General features: G+C 45.3%; 1 protein-coding gene across 1 annotated transcript in view; it reads right to left on the bottom strand.

Moving 5' to 3' along the window:
• PLXDC2 (plexin domain containing 2) overlaps window positions 1-23165 on the bottom strand; it is a 1375592-nt gene that overhangs the window by 21028 nt on the left and 1331399 nt on the right. The window contains exon 13 of the mRNA XM_086941957.1: window positions 8611-8771. Coding sequence (XP_086798083.1) covers window positions 8611-8771 — 161 coding nt within the window. The remainder of the gene's footprint in view (window positions 1-8610; window positions 8772-23165) is intronic.

Below are 23165 nucleotides of genomic sequence, written 5' to 3'. Positions count from 1 at the left end.
TCGTATATACAATTTGTTGGGGGCTCGTCACATGGTTTACTTTTTCCATTGCAGAGTCCCCGGTCGCGGGAACGTTCTGTTCGTTCCTACGCGACCTTGTCTTTTCCCATTTGTGTGCGGTGACTGATAAAGCCGCCAGAGGGCGCCAACGCGTCTCGCCTGCTCTTCGGCGCGCCTCCTCAGTTACGGGGGCCGCGCTGAGGAGTCTGCCTGCGCCGGAGCCTGCCCTCGCTTGCCCCTCTGACACCTGGTTTACCGGTTCTGTAATCCTTTATTCTGACGCCCCGCTGGGGTCTGTATTGCGGCGTAGACAGCGTGAAACGCCTTCGGGGGCCTTTTGTGCACCTCAATTAGTTTTGTGTGGCATAGCGCGCTTGAGGGGTAGCAAGACTCGGTCCCGGTGAGGAGAGTCCGCGCGCTGGGGGGTCGGTGCAGCCCTACCTGCCACGCCTGTTGGCCCACAAAGTAATCGCAGTCAGTTTTGTCTGCCCAAACTCGAGTTGCCTCTCGATTAACACCCTCTTGGGTGCCTGTAGGGTTGTTTCTGTGAGTTCATGATGGAAGGGGAGTATGAAGAGGAGCCCTATTCCCACCTACAGGACGATGAGTTCTACCAAGCGGTGGATAACTCCATTTACCGCTGTGTGACGGAGGTGGTGGGGCCCATGGAGGACCGCCTCTCCGCATGCATTGTGGAGGAATGCGCGAAGTTAGCGTCCGCGCATTTGGGGGCGACTACTGACCCCCCGGGAACGTCGAGCGGGAAACCGCCCGTGCCGAAGAAACCCTGCAGGGAAGGACCGTCCTCGGAGGCACAGGGGGTGGACAGGGGCGCCTTTGAGCGTCTCCGTGACGCCTTTTTGGCAAAGGCAACGGCTGCGCCCCCTGCTCCCCTGACGAACCATGATGCTACAGGGGACGTTGCCACGGCCCCAGCTTCACCAGTGTATGATTCACCGGACACTGACGATGACGGGGAGTCGGTTCGCTCTTGGCGCCCATCGAGCTCAGCCACGGAGCTCCCTCGGGACGAATCGGGCATGTTGGACCCGGACGAGATTGTTCATCCGCGATCCGCAGCTTGGACACCGGGTGAGACTGTGGCAAAGTTCGTTGCAGGTCGTCTGCGCAAACCACTGGAGAAGGAAGCCAGAGGTTGTCTGCGAGGGGAATGTCCGTGGCCGACTTTGGAAGGGAAGGTGGCTATGACCCCCGAGTTGGATGCAAAAATGGCCACCTTCTTGGCCAAATTCATGAAAGATCCCCAGAAGGGTATTGACCGATCCTGGCGGTCCTGTCAGGATAAGTTGCTAGATGCCGTAGGGCCTGCCACGAAGATCCTCGACATGGCGGAGGAGGCGAAGGCGAATGGCACGGTCATTTCCCCAGAGGTGCTTTCGAATTGGGCACAACGTGTTATTGTGTTCCTGGGTAATGCCAATTGCGCCCTGTCCACCGAGCGCAGGCGTTCATTGCTAATTAAATTAGACCCTAAACTGGGGGATCTGGCCTCGTCAGAGGCGGGCGCGGTAGCCCAGGGAGGCCTCTTCAGCGAGCCCTTCATCAGAGAGCTGGGCAAGTTCGTGTCCACTTTTACATCACTGGACAAGGCACAGTCCAGCATCAAACGCGTTTTTCACCAGCGTTTCTCTGGAGGGGCCGGTCGCGGTAGGGGCCGCGCGACCGGCCGTGGCCAACAGGCCAATAATAGAGGGCAAGGCTCCGGCAGAGGCCAGTACCAGACCTCTGCAAACTTCAATAATTTCTATCCCACCAGAGGGCAACGCTTCGGCGGCAGAGGATTCAGGAAGAATTCCGGACAAGGAAATACCTCCGGTGAGTGTACTTTGTTTAGATCAGGTTCCGATAGGAGGGAGGTTGGCAACCTTTTACGAGGAGTGGGAATTGCTCACTGCCGACGCTTGGGTTTTACAAACCATCCGTGGGTTCCATATCGAGTTCTACGACCAACCCACTCAAGAAGTGTCCCCACGTCCGATGGTGTTTTCGGAGTCCGACGCACTTTTGATAGACGGAGAGGTCTCAGAGTTGCTTCGCAAAGGTGCCATCAGTCTATCAACGCGCCACCCCAACGGTTTTATCAGCAATGTCTTCCTAGTGGACAAGACAGATGGGGGCAAGAGACCTGTGATCAATCTCAAAGAGTTCAACGGGTGGTTGATCTATCGACACTTCAAGATGGAGGGTATCCACCTCCTTCGAGACGTGCTCCTCCCTCGAGATTGGATGGTGAGGCTGGATCTCAAGGATGCCTATCTGGTCGTTCCTATCCACCCGCCGCATCGTCGTTTCCTTCAGTTTTTGTGGAACGACAGGGTGTTTGAGTTCACGGCGCTGCCGTTCGGCCTTTCATCGGCCCCTTGGTGCTTCACAAAGGTACTGCATCCGGTGGTGGAGTTCCTCAGGGGTCAAGGGGTGCGGATGTTGGTATACTTGGACGACATCCTCCTTATGGGGCAATGTCCAGTGATCTTAGCTGGGCAGCTGCAACAGGCCGTACAACTTCTTCAGAAACTGGGGTTCGTTATCAACGGCTCAAAATTGGTTTTGGCCCCCACTCAGAAACTTACCTTCCTGGGTTTCGTGGTGGATTCGGTGGAGGCAGTTCTAAGCCTTCCGACCCGGAAGATCACGAAGATCCGACATCTGCTTCGGCAGACGATCACCAAGGATCGCACGTCTTTACGGCATGTCGCCAAGGTGGTAGGACTTCTGTCGTCCTCCATCCAAGCGATTTTTCCGGGGCCCCTACATTACAGGGCGCTTCAACGCCTCAAAGCTCAGCACCTCCGGATAGGGATGAGCTACGATCAGTTGGTTCCTCTCACGGAGAAGGTGAAAGAGGAAATGTCTTGGTGGCTGTCTCACATGGAGGCGTGGAATGGTCGGGCGATCTTCGGGTCGGTGCCAGACCTCGTCATAGAGTCCGATGCCAGCAGGTCGGGCTGGGGCGCTCGGTGCGGGGATTTCTCCAACCGGCGGCGCCTGGTCTTCAGACGAACAACGGTTACATATCAACTGTTTGGAGCTCCTGGCGGGCTCCTTCGCAGTCCGTTGCTGGACCAAGGATTCGGTCAAAGCCTGTGTTTTACTGCGAATGGACAATGTTTCAGCGGTTCGTTATGTGAACCATCTAGGGGGTCCTCGTTCTCGCGCTCTGGCGAATTTGGCGAAGGACTTCTGGGACTACTGCCTGTCGCGCCACATTGCTGTGACGGCAGAGTACCTGCCGGGTCAGGCCAATCAGGTAGCGGATTGGCACTCCAGGTACCTCAGGGATGCCAGTCAGTGGAAACTGGATCCGGAAGTCTTCCGGTGGCTACAAAGCCTTTGTGGTCCCTTCTCGGTGGACCTGTTTGCATCCCGTCTGGACCACCAACTGCCGCGTTTTTTCAGTTGGAGGCCGGACCCTCTTGCGGAGGCCACGGACGCCTTTTCTGCAGGATTGGAGTCGGGAAAAACCGTTTGCGTTCCCCCCGTTCTCCATGGTGGTGCGGACAGCGGCCCAAGTACGCCGCCAAGGAGTGGAGCTGTTGTTGATTAAGCTGCTTTGGAGGTCTCAAGTATGGTTTCCGGTTCTTCTGGAACTTTCTTGGGATTTTCCAATCCTAATCCCCCTGTTTCCTCTACTCCTGAGGAATCCAGATCAGGAACCGCATCCTCTCATCGTGCGGGGCTCGCTCCGCCTCATGGCATGGAGGCTCTCAGGAGACGTTGGACGCTCCCGGGCCTTTCGGGGTCAGCTGAGCACCTTCTCTCCAAAGCGTGGGCCGATAGTACGACGAAGCGCTACAGATCCGCTTGGCTTAAGTGGATGCGTTGGTGTCTACGAAAGGATTTGGATCCCTTGGTCGCGGGCCTCGTTCCCGTTCTAAACTTCCTGGCTGAACTAGCCGACAAAGGCCTTGCCTACAGAACAATTAATGCGATTCGGTCGGCGATTTCGGCAGGCCATGACAACATCGATGGCTCTCCGGTGGGTGAGCATCCTTTTGTTTGTCGTCTTCTGCGGGCTGTTCGACTCGCATTGCCCCCAGAGCCCAGGTATTCCGTCCTTTGGGACGTCAATTTGGTCCTGAATTTGTTCCTTTCATGGCCGGCCAACTCCTATCTGTCTCTTAAGGAACTCTCAGCAAAGTTGGCCATGCTGTTATGCTTAGTCTCTTGTAGACGTCTCTCTGACGTGCGTGCCCTGGATATATCTGCACGCATCTTCTCCCCGGATGGGGTTACTTTTACCGTGGGTCGACGCACTAAAACGTCGTCACGTTCCATTTCCTATCCAGCTTTTCTAGACACTCCTAAGTTGTGTGTTGTGCAATGCCTCAAAGCATATGAGGATTTAACTTTAGAATTGCGCCCCCCGGGCGAGCGTCAATTGTTGATTGCCTTGCGAAAGCCACACAAAGCTGTCTCCTCCCCCACTATTGCTAGGTGGGTGCGTTGGGTCATGCAAGAAGCAGGCATCAATACGAATCTTTTTGGAGCACACTCTGCCAGAGGGGCCATGGCCTCTAAGGCGTTCTCTGTGGGTGCTCGCTTGGAGAATCTGCGGATTGGTCCTCGGATTCCACCTTTAAGAGGTTTTATTTTAAACCCGTGGTGGATTTGGCCCAGTTGGTGGTAAGTAAGCTTTGAACTAGCATAATCTGAAGCCTCCGGTCCTGACATAGAATCGAAATTTGCCTAGCTTATGTAACGGTAAGTTTCAATTCTATTAAGGACACGGAGGCGAGGATTATCCCACCCAGGACGCACAGTGTTTTCTCTACCCACCCGTATGGCAGTAAGTAAAGCGTTTTCCTTTATGCAGTTTCTGTACTGACTAGTCTTTGAGTACTCCTTTGCCTTGTTATTGAATGCCTATGCCGCCTCGCTTACGCTGTCCTTTTTTTCGGCAGGCAACGAGGGTGCTAAACAGGATCAATGAGGCGAATGCGTGATCTGCGCGAAGAAAGAGGAGGAAGAGGAAGAGAGGACTGGCTTTCTAGCTGTGATAGGCATGATGGAAGGACTATGGACTAACAATAACACTCCACAGCAGCTTAGGAAAATATCCAAACAGTGAACGAAAAAATGCTTTAAGTCCCAAAGCATTTGAAGGAACGTTTTAACATAATCCTCGCCTCCGTGTCCTTAATAGAATTGAAACTTACCGTTACATAAGCTAGGCAAATTTCGATTCCCTATAGTAATTCCACTCCACCTGACCAATAACCAGGATATAGCAGTCTGGATGCGTTCAGGGTGTTCATGGCAGCAACACAACTGAGAGCTCTGGAGTTGAGACTGAAGGCAGTGCCAGATTCTCACAATGACTATCCCTGTCACATAAAGTTGTTTAGATTGCATGTACATTCAATCCTTAACTTTTTTGTAGACCACAGAGAGTAATGACCTTATATGTGTCAATTGAAATTACTGGTCTCTTCTGAGTTGTGAGAAGAAGGTACACAGCTGTTGAAATATTGACTGTAAAGGGAATGAAGCACTTATGGGTGAGGAAAGTGTCTCTTGAGTGTCCGTGTGTGTGCGGGTATATGTGCGTGCATTAGAATCAGAGTGAATGACAAACTGGAGGAGACAAAATTAAGCACATCAAGAAGGAATGAGATTTTAGGCAGGTCTGTAATATAGCCTTATAGCCCGCCATAACAGGCTGTACCGACTATTAAAGGCCCGCTGCAACGATAAAGGCCAAAGGCGAGGGACTTTAGCAAGCCAGCAGGACTTTAATTGCTGGTAGAGCCCTGCTACGAAGGGCTATAAGGCTATTAGGACATTCTGGCACGAGAGGGCAGAATGTTCAAACAAATAAAACTAAGCCTTCAGGGAGCGTGAGGGGATTGAAATCCACTCAGGCCAGAGCTGTGAACAAAGAAACATTGGAATGTTGGAGCTCCGGGCTTATACCAGCCATTATAAGCCCGGAGCACTCCATTGTTTTCAATGGAGCTACCAACATTCCAATGTTCGAATAGTACAAATTGAACTGAGATGTTGAAAGTTTAACTTGGACGGTGATATTCGACAAGCTTGAATCACCTTATATTCCACCGACCTTTGGTGAAGATTTTGACTAGTGAAGTTAGTGTGGGAGCCTCGGCTAGATTGGGTAGGATATCCATGAGAATGAAAGAATTTACTTACAAGATTATCTATGTACCTGGCAAGGACAATGTGATGGCTGATTGTTTCTCTAGACTGTCCATAACATTAGAGGAATGTGTTGATGACCCATGGGGAAACTTCAGTATAGCCTTGGTTCAAGATTCTGGTACACCTGTCATTACAAAGGTTGAGTGGATGGAAGAACAATCTAAAGATGAAATAATGCAAGCAGTTTGTAATCACATTTGTAATGGATGGCCTAAAAACATTTTATCAATAGAGAGATAAAATCATTTTGGGATGTACGAACGTAACGGTCCTTTGATAGAGATTTATTAATGAGCGGTGAGAGGATAATTCCACCTAAAAATGTACGGAAGAAAGTATTGCAATTGTGTCATGAGGGACATTTTGGAGTTGTCGGAACCAAGCTTGTGGTCAAAGGCATTTTTTGGTGGCCAGGATTGGACATAGATGTAGAAAAGTTTGTGAAAGCGTGTTTTGTTTGTTCCTCTGCAGATAAATCATTAAAGACTTTAAGACCTACTAGGAGGAAGGGGTTGATCCCTAATCTACCTTGGGAGGTAATAGCAGTTGATATTTTTGGTCCGGTAGGAGAGTCAAAGGAGTATGGTGTAGTCATAATTTACTTATTTACTAAGTGGCCTGTGGTCAAAATTGCTGAAAAAGTGGACACACACACGGTTTTAAAATTCTTAGACAAATTATTTGTTATGGAAGGACTGCCTGTATGCTTATTAAGTGATAATGGAGTACAATTTACATCCAGAGTTGCAAAAGATTATTTTCTGAGATGTGGGATCAAGCACAAAACCACCTCATTGTACAACCCTAGTGGGAATGGAATAGTTGAATGCTTTAATTGAGTATTAAAAGTTGTGATTCAAGCTGCAATGAATAAGGGGTCAGAGTAGAAGTTAGAAATACAGAAAGCGGTTTGAGTTTATAGAACCACTATACATGCTACAACTGGTTTATCACCTTTTATCATGATGAGAGGTAGGACAACCAGATGCAAGTTCAGCCCTGATTGGATTGTGCAAGGTAAGATTGGACAATGGTCACCTATTGAAGTAAAGAAGAACTTAGAATTCACACGTTTAAAAAGCAAAGTGCACTATGACGCATGTCATGGCACCAAAAATCTACCTGTAAAGGCTGGGGACTGGGTTCGAATTAAGAGACCTATTAAAGTTCCTAAAGGTGAAAGCAGATTTGAGGAAGCACAACATGTTGTTGAAGTACTTAGGATTGCCATGAGACTCAAGGATGGAAGAGTTTGGAACTTAAAAAATGTTGCTTTTGATATAAAACAGCACAATAATGTTGATACACCTGTTTTTGTTCATCCTTCAAATTTTGAGTGGGTGGAAGATGACTTTGATCAGAGCTCTGTACAAGCACAATTGTGTTGTGATAAGGAGGTGTCAGCTAAAACTATGGAGAGAAAGGAGTCTGTTGAGTTTGCAGATACCAATCAATTCTCTACGAGGGTTAGAGATGAAATAGTTCTTCCCCAAGAAAAAACTCCTTTTGTGAGGGGGTAGGAAGGGTTTCCGAGTACTTCTAATAGCAATACTGAGCATGTTGGAGAGGGTGACATGGGTAAGAGGAGAAGAGTTATTCAGGATGGCTCAGTGAATATGTTAGGTAGTTTCAATTTCTTATAGATTTTTTCCGGTATAATATTTTCTTTTCTTTTTTCCAAAGGAGGGGGATGTGTTGTGTATACATTTTCTTTATTAGTTTATTATGTGTGTTGCTCCTTTAAATGTATTGTTTTCTTTCATAATTGTACCTGAGTGTGGCATAGAGCGTGGCATGGAACATACTTGTGTTCCATGCCGGTTCGACTTCAGGAGGTTAGTTGCTTGTTCTATAATAAATTCCTTAAATTACTACGTGTGACCATCATTACAGCCTCTCCTCAGGACCCTGAGGGCAGATTTAGTCCCGAGTAATGCTACACTGCAACTGTGTAATAATAGCTGCATCTAAAATGATTTCTTAGAGCAAATTCGTAATTTGAGACTGGTAATTATCAAATTGAACTCTTAAATCACACTATCTGTGAACCTATGTTGTAACGCAACTGTCTTTCTGCACCAACATGAAGCAAGACCGGGGCTGATTAAAAAGAAAAATAATACAATAGCATGTGGGTCTGAGAGGCAGTGACTACTGTCTAGATTTAAAACCATTAGACAATCAAGAAAGGTGGCATTCAATTCTCAGACCCATGTTTTGCTGAACACTGGTATAATCCCGCAATTGTGTTATGTGATGTAGAAAGGTTTTCTGTGCAAAGGAGAATAATTAATTTATTTGTATTGATTTACCCCATGTATGTTGTTGGATATTGCTTCATACATGATAATACCGGCAATGATCATCATCTTCATGGCCCATATCATCATCATCATCATCATTATTATAGGTACATTTTACATGACTTACCTCAATGAAAAAGAGGCTAGCTGGTGACGTTGGGTGGTGGTACATATAGAGCGTCACAAGTGTAGCCGCGGTGAGAATAAGGACCAGCATTAGAATTCCAATAATTAAGCCAGGATGTAGAGCTCCAGTTTTCTTCTCCACCGCACTGTCGTCTGTTGAGGCTAATGGAGGATCACAGACATATTTCAGAGGTACTATCAAAAAGTCCTTTGCACTTCCACTAACGACAGAAACGTTTGCTTAAGCGCTCTGTAATATACTAAAGCTTTCAACAATGGGAGAGGCAAATTGGAGGAACAACAACACATTTTTGTAGTCAGCTGAATAAGAATAAAGGCAAAATTATCGGGGCTTATTACAATTGAGAATGTTTTCTCACATTGGAAATACTGCATCCTTCTGTTTATCCTCCAGCTCGGTAGACCACACTCTTGCGTGCTGGCAGCAGAGTTGGAGTCCTGGCACTCACCCATTTTCCTCTTCAATAATGACATGAATGAACTACTTTAAATAACAAACGTGAATGTACCACGAGTGCTTTATTTATGGCTGTTTTCTTGGTATTGTCCAAGAATGGAATAAGGGAAGTATTATGGGAGTAATGGACGTGTAAACAGAGCATACAAAACAAACAATATTTGAGAAACAATCAAACATGAGGACATACTTTTACAGAAGAAAATATGACTTAAAGAGTTTCAGGCAAAATGATCATTTGAGGAGAAACTTCACAGGGAGCAAGATCAAATCAAGCAATGGTTTGCCTTTAGTGTGCTCATGCATGCTAAAAAAGGCATACACCAATGCTGTTTGTAAGCACTTTTGCATGAGCGGTGTTTAAAATGGTAAAACCACCCCTACTGGCTTTGCCAAAGCTGGGGGGGAAAGTAGAAAAAAATATATATATACAATTCACATATAAGAGGAAGGAACTGAGCATGTCAGTAAGTTGAATGAGGGTACTTTTTAGATGTAAAATATTCCATTATGTATACAAATAGAAGCAAAAAGGCTGAATGGCTCATTGTACTGTAAATAGCAAGCAACAATTGTTATACTCCTTTAGGTAGAACCAAATCTATAAGTATGTTTTTATTGAACTGATAAGGAAAGGACATGCACACAGCTGTCAACCTAAATCTAAAAAAGAACTTTCGGTTCACATGAATACTCTGATTCTTGTTACTAATCACTTTTTGAGGGTATCCAGAATTTTCAATATGTGAAGTACTATTTTTTCAGCTCTTTAAAATCATTCTCACAAATATAAAAAAAAGCTAAAGTTATTATCGCTGTCCTTAAAGGGAAGAAGGTTTTCGGGTTTATCTATAGTAAATTACCAGTTATGCATGTTTTATTTATGTACCTTTTAGAACTAAATAAAACAATACACCTCAATATTCACCAAGGTAAATAGAAAGTGAGCACTATTGCAGACATACTTGCTGTTGAAAAATGCCTTTTTTGCATGATAACCCCGCGTTTTGTGGACTGATGCTGTAGGATTTTTGACTCTACCTGCTGGGACTCTGATAACATGTCTCACTGAATGTCCCCTGACCCATAAAGCATGGTGAAATTGGCTATGGTCTTAACTGTCATATTTAACTGAGATAAAGGTCCCTAGTATATGGTACAAAGTCTAACCAAGGACTGTAAGTTAAAAGTCACTAAGAGACTGCATTACCGATTGAGCCATTCACCACAGTTGCACTGCAGGCCTATCAGTGTAGCTTGGTTGTGCTCTTTTACAACTGCAAATTGGACCTGTCAAATAACCCCTTCCTGGCAGAGTCTCATTAGTTCCAGCAGTGTTCTGAAATCGTGGTGTCAGAGGTACAGTACTTTTACCCAATTTGGCCTTTTAAATAGGGAGACCTCAAAGAGATGCTTTGAAGTGCATAAGGCCCTGCATTTTCTGTCCTGGCCCCAGACTCATAAGAGGGGGTATGTAACTCTTTGTGTGGAGACAGGCACAGGCATATTCAAAGGCAAGAGTCAGCTCCTCCCTCTCATCCGGCCTCAGGATGAGACATCCACATGCAGATGGCTGCTCAGTCACACCTACCCTGCCTTTGTGTGTGGCTGTTTAGAGGGAATGCAGGTGTCACCCACCCAAGACATTTATTCCAGGAACAGGCAGAAGGCACCAAATGGTTTAAATAAGAAAATGTCAAATTTCAAAAAGTGGCATAAATGTAGATGACTATTACTGTGGAGGAATTTAGTTAATTTCTTCACCTCCACTTTTCAATGCTTTTAGATGCCAACTGAAGCTGGGAAATGGGTTGGAAGTTAGGTTGGTCATTAGGGTCTCAGTTGGGTTTTTTAACAGTGATATCACATTAGCTTTTTTCCATGTTAAGGGCCATATCCTCTATTTTAGGGAAGTGGTAAATAGTTCATGGAATGTAGGACCTAGGCAGTCTTCTAAGAGGTTCACGACTTGAGGACGAAGGAGGTCGCAGGGCAAGCCAGATTTTCTATTTGTGATCAGTCTTTCCATATCCTTGATCCATGAGGGTTGAATTTCTTAAGTTTTGCCTGAGCATAAGGTTTAGGGAGGTTGATGCCGTTAATGGATGCACTGGCTTGTGTTATTGCAGTTTATCCTGGATTTTTCGGATTTTAGCCTCAAAGAAAGAGTTTAGTTGAATGCAGAGTGGTTGTGGGTTCAATGGGTGGGTGAGATGCATTAAGGGTCAGTAAAGGTGGTTAAAATGTAAAGATTTCTTTTGCACTGTTATGAGCTTTATTAATGTTATCAGTATAAAAAGTGGGGTGCTCTAGTTTGACTTTAAAATAATAGGTACCAGGGGCGTGTTTGTCCTTTCCTTTGCTAGATATACTATATTCTTTCCACCAGATGTGCTCGAGTATTTTACAAGATTACATCTCCACTGCAAGTTCCCTTTTAAACCAAGGGGTAGAGGGATTGACTCTGGGGGACCTATTGGTAGCAATGGGAGTAGATATAGAAGTGGCTTCAGAGAGCGAATTACTGACCCTTTTTACGTCAACCATAGTGTCTCTAACTACTGTAGGCCTAGTGCCAACAACTGTTTCCTTTAATAAGAGATATAGGTATCAAGGTATCTAGCTCAGAAATTATAGATTTCTAGTGAAAGCAGACTTTCCAGGAGCACCAGAGATCTAGTGCTGAAGCCACCAATTTTTCAGAAGAAAAACCTTATGACAGAGCGTTCTTGGCTGCTGCACCGAGAATCTGGAACTCACTTTCTCCAAGCATCAGAAGGTTACCTAACTCCACAAGATTCAAGAAAGAAGCCAAGATCTTTCTAAAGAGCAAAATCCTACTGTAACCATTACTGAACAATCTCGTAATAGTCACTTAAAAACTCACGCTTAACTACTCACGAGCATCTCTTTTTCACCTGTTATGTATAGGTTCTTGCATTCTTTTGTGCTAATGTACTAATATGCTATATGGTTCCTCGAGACTTACATTCTGTGAGTGTGCAAAAGTTTTCGGTGCTGAGTGAAGTTACTGTTTCAGTTTTTAATGGGTTTTGATTTGTTAAATGCTTTCCAGAGAAATGTACTAAAGAAATAAGTATTTATGGCTTTACTGTGAAGCACTCTGATACCCTTTGGGGGCAAGTTTGGACTATATAAAACTCTGAATAAATAAATAAGAAATAAAAGAAATATTGATTTTTCTTCCAGGCATGCTTAGTGGTTAAGTGACCTGCTCTCTGTGCCTGATTTGCCGGGACCCAGGACCAGGAAAATGGCAGAAGGAAGTGATCAGACCATGTTATCTATATTAGGCTCTCTATGGCCAAAGAGGTGGTTGTAAATATGGCATCAATCATATGGCCATCTTTATGTACGGTCCCTGAAAGGGTAGGTAAGGGGTAAGGATCAGTCAGTACTTCAGATAATTATTCACCCAGAACAATTGTATGTCCTAGGGCAAGGGGGATCAAGTTAATAAACTCTCCCTCATAGCCTGGGGAGTGGTATACGCAATTGCCACTCCACCGCCTCTCCTGCCAGTACGATCTCAATGTAAGCAAGAGTAGTTACCATGTTTAGTGTACAGAGTACATGCACTGTATCACTGGATAGCAGTGGTGAAGTGCCTGGAATCCTAAAGTCAACACAAATCAAGTTAGCAAAACAGGAGGTCAGAAGGCAAAAAGTCAGGGGAAAATATATCAAGGATGCCAGGTCTAGGAACTACTGAACCTGTAGATGACAAAAGTCGGACTGCACCTGCTGTTGAGGCCTGTGAGGAGATTTGAAAGGCTGGAGCTGCTCCAACGTGTACTTGGTTTGTTGATCTCCTTTTACAATACAGGGCTGCTAGAAGCCAGATTTCCACAGCAGCCCATCTGGACCTGCCCCGGATCCGGCTTATGGCTTCTGTTGGAGTGCATCTTTACCACAAAGTGCTGCCCTAAGGTCCTGAGATCCTTGGCTGTGTCAAAGTGTACTCCTCCCAACATCATGAATAACTGGGATTTAGAAACCTTTTGGGTACAAAGACCTCTGGAAGACCAGAAAAAAAAGTCCAAGTCAACCCGACGAATGGTGCATAGCTGCTGGGTCAGAGATTTAATTTGCTCCCACTCCCTGAGCTTTTCTGCAGCCACAAATCCGTGATTAGCAGGATGTAGCAGAGAAGATATCTGGCCATGTGTAGCTCTGTTCGGCTATATCAGGCAGCCTTGCCCTGATGGAGGATCCCAAACTCCATTAAATCCAAATTGCACTTATAATGCAGTGTATGGGATAACTGTCATTTTTGTGACAGAATAACCCGTCTGACAAACTCTCAATTATGCCCTAAGCCTCAATGTAGAAACCTTTCCTGGACGTAGGCAGCAACATAATCTTGGCAGTGAGGGATTTCCCTTGGGAGTGAATTTTGATTTTCTCCTGCTCAGAGCTTTCCTGACACAAGACAACAGCTTCAACAGGGCCTAATCTGATGGCTGTCTTGCCAAATGGAACCCTTCTAGGTCATAGCCTGCTGCTTTGCCCCACTGAGTATTATTTTTTACTTAGTGAAGTAGTGTGGCTCACTGGTTAGAGGCGGCAGACCCGAGAGCAGAGGACGGCCCGGGACCAGGGTTCGATTCCCGGCGCGGCAGGTTTCTGGACCAGGGTCAGCGGACTCGATAATTCTCTCGCCTCGGTGCCCACTCTGATCAGCGATCACACTCGGCAACTCTGGGCATTAGCTTGCCTCATCTTCACTAACGGCCCCACCAGACCGCCGGGGATGCCTGGTCTCACCCTGGAGATACCCATTAAGGGACCATCTCTCAGGGAAGCCAGGAAGGGTTTCGCAGCAGTCGAAGCGCCTTGGGACCCTACGGGTAAGTAGTGCGCTATATAAATGCCAATACATTTACATTTACTTAAATTTCAGAGACTGAGTCAGAGGTAAAACTTCAGATGAGAAGAAACATGGGTTCTGTATCGAACCCGACCTCCATCACAGTCAACCTTTAATGTGCCACCAGATTTCTATGATAGGTGCTTAATGCCTTTTAGCACTATTTTTTAATTAACACATTCTTTACATCGCTTTAAATCTCTGGTTCCTCCTATTAGTTTTTGTCATTTTTGGTGTCATTGATTTTCATTAAATTATTCTCTATTTTTCGCTATTAGAGTGGATTTTTATCATGTTGTGTTTTCGACTTTAAGTTTGTTTTGGTACTTCTAAATACTTTAGATAAATTCTTATGGTAAGCCTGTCTGCTTTCTGCTATAGCTACCAGAGTTTGAGCTTATGTTTAAATTACTGAATTCTATTACTTGAGATGGACTACCATATTCCCCAACTAACAATTCACTTTCTCATACTCCTTAACTCTCATGACGTGTGCTAGGCCGTAACCGATTCTGCCTGTAAATCAGATTATGGTTTAGTTTCCACTTCCAGTGATATATTGCTTTAATTTGCATTTTGAACATTATTAATTGATTGAATACCTAATGCATTTTTGCCTTCTTTATTGATTCTTTATATTTTTAATAAACCTTCATGGTTTGTTCTTTGAATCGTTTGCCATGTGGTGGATTTACCTTGTGATTTCTCAAGGTTCTACATAGGTTGTGTTCACTCACTTGTCTTTAAAGATTCACACACTGCTTCAAACCATTAATTGGCCCTTTTAATTGCTGAAAAGTGCTGAAAATATTTAAAATGGGCTTTGAGTTAGCTCCTTGCTCATGATAGCTTCAGTGTTTATCTCATTTAAATTCTCTGATATTGTTGGCTTTCCTCAGATGGCTTTACTACCTCTTTCTTTCCTTGTATGCCCATCACCCGCCCCGGCATACTGACACTAATCAAATTCTCCCTCATGACTCCCTCTTCTTTTAGTTGCTGCTTACCCCTACCTTCCTGTCCATACTTTATTTTTATTGTTATTTTTTTTATTTATTTCAGCTTGGGCCTGAGCATAGAACACTGCTATTGGACACCTTGCTTCTTCAGCTTTGCATTAGCTATCTGAGAAAGGTAAATGAAAGTGTAAAAACGTATGCTGATATGGCCATCACTGCATTACAACATAGGCTGACACATGTTGATGTATCAGCAGTCACCATGAATCATTGTCTATATTAAATTACTGAACCAAATTGGCCACAAATACATGAACATGCATTTTCATGCATGAGCAGCAATTTCTTGCTCAAGCATTCAAGACCTCTGGTATATACTTCTCTTGTGGGTTTAAAGTCATCCCCATGCTTTTCATTCGTCTGTTTCAGTTTCCTTAAAAATGCTTTGCTTGTGAGTGGTTAATCTTGTCTTTTCGTCCCACCTTTTAGTCAATTATTAACTCTCACAGAGCAGCGCCCATGGATTCTTCTACTTGTCCCATTTTATTACCTGGCACAGGGACAGTTTTTTATTTTTATTTTCAAAGAGCACTCCTCTCAAGTGTGCATGTTTGGATTCCCTTTCTCTGCACGATGCCAGCTTCATGGCCACTGTGCTTCTTCTGCTCTCTGGGCATATTTCCTTGCCCTTGCTCAGCGCGGTGCCCGCTACATGGCCGCCACGTTTCCTCTGCTCTCTCGGGCCCTTGCTCTGCTGGCTCACAGCCGCACTTCCTCTGCTCTCTGGTTGTGTAATTACACCATGTGCTCACATTATGACTGACAGTCTAAAAACCTAAGGTGAAGATCAATTTACTGAACGTGACAACGGCCTACTACCCATAACAAGGCCACGCCGATGAGAAAGGGAGTGCGGCTACATTGATTTTTGGCTGGTCCTGCAGAGACACAAACAAACTGGGGGCATATTACCAAGCAATATCGATAATTATCGCTATTGCCTGATTAGAGACAAAATTTTACTGCTGAGCTGCTGCAATTTTTACCGCAAATAAACCTTGGTATTACCAAGGTTTATCGCAAATGCGATAAAAATCGCCGCAATGCATGAATATCGCTGAAAAGTCAGCGATATTCATGCATTACCGAGCTAATGCTCTTAGCCATGTTATCCACCTCCCATTGGATAACATAGCTAAGAACTGCTCAGGGCTGGTGTTAGCTTTTGAAGATATTCGCGCTTAGCGCGAATATCTCCAAAAGTTGGCAATAGGAGATAGCGATGTTAGCGGCTGTTTTAAGTCGCTAACATCTTGGCACGCCCACTTTGCATGTCATTAGTGATAAATATCACTGACATGCAAAGCGGGGCCCAAGATGGTCGCTATCTCCTACTAGCTATCGCTAACTGGTGTTAGCGACAGCTAGGTAATAGGGAGATCATTTTATCTCCGCTTTCTTGGCTTTTAAAGCCAAACAAGCGGAGATAAACCCTCTTGATAATATGCCCCCAAGAGTCAAAAGAAGCATCCAGGAAAAGAGGCCCTTGTCTGTCGACCACCTATGTGTGTCTGCGCGGACATCATCTTCCCCGTGTCACAGTGCCGCAACCCCTCCTTCAATGCTGCAATGTAATGGTACACTCAGGCTACCGTTTGGGATGTCTGGCGCACTGCTCTCCTCATCACGTGGAGGTCTTGGCAGTCTCCTTCATTCATTGTCCGAGGGATCCTATTTGCCCCAATCAGGAACATGTGTAATGTGGTCTGATAATTATGTAAAGTTCTATAATGCTCTTGAGGAAGTTCACACTATATAAAACTACAAAACAAAGAGGGCAGTTGAGGCCGGGGTATAGAGGGGGAAGTTGTTGCTAACTGGAGGTGAAAGCCAATTGGTCGCGTGGAGGTGGGCCCCCCTTTTCGTCATTTTCAAGTTTGTCATTTTTAAATCTTTCTTCACCTATGTTCTTTGAGAAAGTAACACAACAGTTTCCTAAAATGTATTTAGCACATACCCAAGAGATGGTTTTCTTTTGTTTTTCCAGGGGTGAACGAGGGCGCAGTTGTGGACCCTTCGGTGGAAGGGATGGCCTTTCTACAGGGTGAGGTATCGTCCCGCTTGGTTAATGCATTTCCCTGGCCTCCTTTAATTAGTGTCCATGGTGGTTAATTCATGAAACGATTCTAACATCCCATTCAGTGCGTTCATTTTCCACCACACAGCATTTGTTATATTTTATTCTTCAAAACTGTGTCAAAATTTCCCGATGTTTTCTCTTTTTCATTCGCCTACGGCTTCACTAGTGCAGCATTGACCTGACTGTTCTATCTGGTGTTCTCCATTGTCTCACAGCTCTCTAATTCTTTGGGCAGCTCTGCATCAAATACAGTGCATCCAACCTCTCTTTTGAGGCCTCTTAACTTGCTACCTCCTTATTGATAAAGAAGAGATTCGTGAAAACATGTAAATCCCTTAACATATGCCTTGTTGAGGGGGTGTAGTTTGGGAAACGTTTCCACCTTTGTACATTTCTAGAAAAAAGGCTGGTAGGCTGATCCTGAGCTTTATGCTTTGGGTAAGTGTCTGCGACCACATACGGAGGTCTTCAGACATCATGAAAGTCCCATGCTACACAGTATCTTGGCAGTGCTGAAGGCATTGGCAAACCCAACGGGTACCAAAGGCGTGACCTATTGGCTATGTCAATGCTTGTTCCTTTATATGCTTTCCAAATGTCAATTCCAACTAGAATTGGAAAAGCAATAGAATGACACATTATCCCCTTCACTGCGACGGCAATTCCACTGCAGTGCTACGGGGTGGGGGGGCCGCACGGCTCACCTGCGCTTGTGACGGAACCGCTCCGTCACGTGCCTCGGGTGAGCTGTGCTAGTGACGGAACGGTTCCGTCACGAACGCGCCTGCTCAATAGAACGCGCCGCACAGGCGCGAAATCAGCGCTGCGCAGGCACGCCGAGCGGGCCGTGACGGAACCGTTCCGTCACTAGCATAGCTCACCCGAGGCGCGTGACGGAACAGTTCCGTCATAAGCGCCGAACGGGTTAAAGAAAATACCTATTGACCTCTCCAATCTTGGTTTTCTTGCATTCTGAGAATTGTGGTCCAGATTTTGCTATTTTATTATGTAATAAATAGGACTTTCCCCAACATTTTCTCCCACATGCCTGTTTTACCACAGTAATGGTTGTTAAAGCTTGCTCACAAGACATGATGTGGCAGGATGCAGCCTTACAGTCCAAGGAGAGACTGGGTACCGGACTGCAAGGAAGCGTGCAGCAGTACTTTGAGTTTAGATCATTCCCCTGTGTTATATTGAAGCATCCACTTAGACTGCACCATTGGTGATCTTCTTAGAAGGAATGAGGTTTATGCTGCCATGGTACCTGAAGAGAAAGGTTTTGTTCAGGTCGGTGAGCTCCACTGTGATCTCATTGAAGCTGCACAGGTGCAGAGGTGTCACACCTGGCAGGTGAGTGAGGACCAACCACTCTTGAAAGGTTTTATGACTCCATCTATCACCGCCGGGCAGCAATGTGCATGCAAGTGTGAGATTGCAGCCGAGTCCTATCTATCAAGTGACCTCTGGGCCTGATCCACCAATCATAGTACAGAGGGGGCTGAAGCTGGATCTCCTCATTGCCACGATTGGTGCTCTGTGACAGATGAGCCTGTAATAGGTATAAAAGTTGTGATAAAAAAAGTAAAATGATAGCAGTATAAAAAATATTTTTAAATAAAATGAAAGTGCGGTGTTGTTGTGGATGAGGCTTACCTTTTGAAGTTACGGTGCCTTGCCTACGCAAAGGAAGGGCATCTTGTAATTTTGCTCCACAGAAATAAGAGTGAAGTCACAGAGGGTATTCCAGGAGGATGCCCCAGATTGAAAAAACAATGAACAAGGGTACTTCAAATACTTATGTCCGGTGATGCAAATGTATGAATTGGCCCACCCAGTTTACAGAAGCGCGCAAAGGGGTGCAGCCCCTGCTGAATGGAGCACGATTTGAATCTGTATGCTGCACCCTGCCAAAGGATGCCTCTTCTTGTCCTCTGAAAATAATACAATATAGGGAATTTCTGCTCTTTAACAGCTTTAGCACACTTGCAGCTCCCTAGCAAAGGTGCCTGCATTGTGGTCTGAATAGTTTTTGTGCTGGAAGGGACACCTACCCTCACAAAATCCTTTCTTATTGGACACATACAACATGGATATCTTGTATGTGTGCTGCAAAATGCAGAACACATGCAAAGAGGAAGTAGCGTGGAGAAGTATCGATATTTAGCCGAATCTAGGTGAAGCCTAGGGTTACTTACTTTCAAAAATAGGGGTCTGCATCAGGAGAAGTGGGGAATGCACCGGAATGCCCAATGCTCCTCCCAGGTAAAACCTCATTGATACAATGTCACACAATTGGGCTTTGCGTTGCTTAGTAAAAATCAAAATAGATTTAGCATCAGGGTTACGTAAAAAAGTAGCACAACCCCAGTGCAAAATATTAGTAAATATGGGCCACAAATGTACTGAGGGAATATGTTAGGAGAGGTAATTGCGTTAGCCACCCTACCTGACGTGATCTTTCAAGTTCTTGCTTATTTCATTGGCTACTGACATTCTTTTTTCTACAAAAGGTAAACACAAACTACTTTTTTGAGCATTGAAGAGTGATAGTTAATGCTCTCTTGATAAACCTGTCTGCTAGACTAGCAATTGTTTAACTTTACATAATTTTCTCTAAAGAAAGATTCTGTTTATTTCTGCTTGGTCCTTTAATTCATCATTAAGGATTCTGTGGACATGACAATCATAATGGGGAAAAACAATTAATTTACTTCACTGCTGACTAACATCAGCGTGAAAATGCACTTTACTGCGAAATACTCCACAGATTCAGCTAAACGAATCATATAGATTTAAATTCTGTATATAAATCATTTGCCTCCTAGCACGCAGCTTGTGAGATCAAGCATATTAGTGCTCTCCCTCTCTGAAACAGCAGCTCCTAAAAGTCATTTGCATCTAATAATGAAAGTTGATATCAGACACTAGCATATCTCCCTAATTACAGATGTCAGTATGTTAGTCTCTGAATAATATTACCTTATGAAAACAGTCAACACAATGAAGGAAAGGAAATAAAATGGAAATTCAAAATATAACATGTAATTGGGATAACATAATGTTAGTAAAAATTGAATGCATCTCAAAAGTTCTTGTAGCTAACATAAAGTTGTGCGGGAAGTCCACCTTCTCGAGTAACTCTCTAGAATTTTGTAACATTTTTCATATACCTATCGACTCGAGAGATGTCACCAATCAATCCTCACAAAAAAGCATCTGAATCCGGTTGGAGGACATGGTTTCCCAGACTGATGCCTTTAACAGACCAATTACAGTTGAGGTTAATCAAACCAAAGGTCAAGATTTTAGACTTAGGTCCTCATTTAAATTATGGCAGTCAGGCAGTTGTCCGGCAAAGCCATCGCCCTGATGGAGGTCCCGACTGCTGTATTTATAAATGACTACCAAGGTGGTGGTCATTTATAAAACATTGGCAGGAATCGCTGTTTCAGAATTTCATGTCAATGCAGTCTGCTGTTTGGTGCAAGGCTGCGCCGGCATGATGCAACCCTGCACCAAACAGTATTACTTTTTTTATTTTCAAAAAGAAAATTATGAAATGAAATTTTCTTTTTCAAAATAAAAAAAGGTCATGATCCCTTCACCATGGGATTTATCTCCCATGATGGGAGGAGCTTTATTTGTTTTTACTGTCCCTCACCACAAGGGTTTCCCTGACAGTGATGGACAGTAGAGAATGGTTACATATCCACCCACCCTTTAGCCATTTCTCCAATGGCCCTTACTCCTTCTTCTCACTTGTGAACACCATTTGATAGAGCCTAAGCTTAAATTGCTCAATGATGCATCCCAGTAGGCAGGCATACCATTGTGGCCAACAATGTGTTCTGGTTGATTGCATGCCTTGGACCAGACTTCTGTCCCCAACCGGTACAAGGATACTTGTTTCCCATAAAGGGAGGACCTGACTTGGCAGGTCTAGCTGGACTGTTCCCATGAGGAGCAGGGTCAAAAGTGATATGCATGTGGCTGTATCCAAACTGGAGTTGCATGGTGAGCAAAAGAATGATGGATTTAACCCGGATCTCTTGACTGGAGATGAATGGTTGATTTGTTCAGCATCCTGTCCATCATGTTTTTTGTGCAGCACTTTTTGCCCAAAATGGGATCCCTTTTTCGCTGTGCCACTGGATTCAAGCTAGCCTGGCTGATGAGGTGTGATACACTGAAACAGATTCCAGGAGGCTTGTTTCTGGTCCAGAGGTGACCTGGCTTGGCAGTTTGGGCTGACTGTTCCCATTGGGAACAGAGTCAAGATTTGAATATGACTGGGTCCAAACAGGAGTGGCATGGTGCGCAAAATAACAATAGATGTAACCCAGATCTCTTGAATTTTGATTTGTTCAGCATCCAGTCCATCATTTGTTTGTGCAGAACTGCTCGAAAGTGGGCATTTCTCTGCTCTAAAAGTCGTTGTGTGCTTTTTAGTTTGATTCTAATCCACGCTGGAGGATGGTGGAGCACATCTGTGCATTTCCCAGAGACAGCTATTAACATTGGGCATGGAACTGTAATGACAGACCTCTGCTGTCATTTGAGGGCCTGACTGGATAGACTGTAATAACATGCTTTGACACTTAGGGGTCCATTAGGATGGCGGGCGGGCTTTGCCCGCCCGCCACCCTAACGGAGAAGAGGACCGCCCGCTAACAGTGCGGGGGTCCCGACATATGTATTAGGATGACCCCGCCACACAGGCGGGTGCATCCTGTATGTCTACCATTGCGGCGGGCGGAGCAGGAATCTCCGCCCGCCGCAATGGTAAAAGTGCACGTTTTGCTTGGCAACGCGCAACACGACAGGCACCGCGCGGTGCCTGCCATGTTGCACTCTGACATGCGGGGGGGTACCCTAGGTACCCCCCATGTGCACCCCCCAAGCCACGGACTCCCAGGGGGCCCGCAAGGGGCCCCCGCAGGGAGTCTCCGCATGCCTTTCCGTGGCGGCATTGCCGCCACGGAAATGCACTGTGTAATGCACATAGTAATATGGCGGGCGGTGTCTACAAGACACCGCCACCATGTTACAGGCTTTCCGCCCCGGCCGCTAGGCGACCGGGGCGGAAAACAGGCGGGCGGTGTTTCCGACCGCTGCGGTCCCCTCCGCCATCGTAATATGGCGGGGGGGAATGCAGGGAAGGATGGCGGGCGGATTGCCTCCGCCAGGGTGGCGGTGGCCACCGCTACCCTGGCGGAGGCAATCCGCCCGCCATCCTAATGGGGCCCTTAGCCTCTGTGGAGCAGATCATGACCCCACTAAATATTAAGATGTGCATTCCACGGCCCCATAGCAGACAGGACTGAGATTTAGGTGAGACATCTATGGTTCAAAGGAAAACCCTCTGTACCACCCCCACTTCAAAGGCACTCTACATCATTACCACTGGTGCCATACTTCAGCAGGGTGGAGTTACACTTTTGAAGACATGGGACTGGAGATCCAGGAACTGCAGTGTGCACACTGCTAGAGGAATTATGTTGTGCACAAGGAGGATTACTGCCATTGAAAGGGGCCATGCAGCCTTCCTGAATAGTGGTTGGCTTGGGCTGACTACCTACTGCTGCGGGGCACACCAAAGACATAAGGTACTGTCCAGTGAACTCAAATGGTTCCATGTAGCCAGCCTGCACTCCATCGTGGTTGGCCTTAAATTTTGACTTTGCCCCAGTCCCGGAGGACTAGATAACCACGTTGACGCTTTATTTTTCGCTCTATTTTTACCTAAATCTTCAAAAGTGCATATCCCCAGATCTACTAATTGGATTTTTGCTGATTAGCTTCAAATAGTTTATTATATTTGACTCTATTTTTCTAAATTGTTGTGGGAATTCAATTGTGTTTTTTACTTTATTACTGTTTGAAGTGCTGCATAAATACTTTACACATTGCCTCTAAGTTAAGTCTAACTGATCTTATGCCACGGTACCAGAGGGTTAAGCACAAGTTAATTTGAGGATTGTATGTGTTTCACCCTTACAAGAGTTGTGGTTGCTACTTGAGGGGAGTTTCATCCCCTTCAACAAGTAACCCAATTTCCTATACACACCTATTGTCTTTGTCAAGA

Source organism: Lissotriton vulgaris, chromosome 10, assembly GCF_964263255.1.
Source record: "Lissotriton vulgaris chromosome 10, aLisVul1.2, whole genome shotgun sequence".
In the NCBI taxonomy this organism is placed as follows: Eukaryota; Metazoa; Chordata; class Amphibia; order Caudata; family Salamandridae; genus Lissotriton; species Lissotriton vulgaris.
Note: the sequence above shows the minus strand (reverse complement) of the source record. Positions and strands in the feature narration are given on the sequence as shown.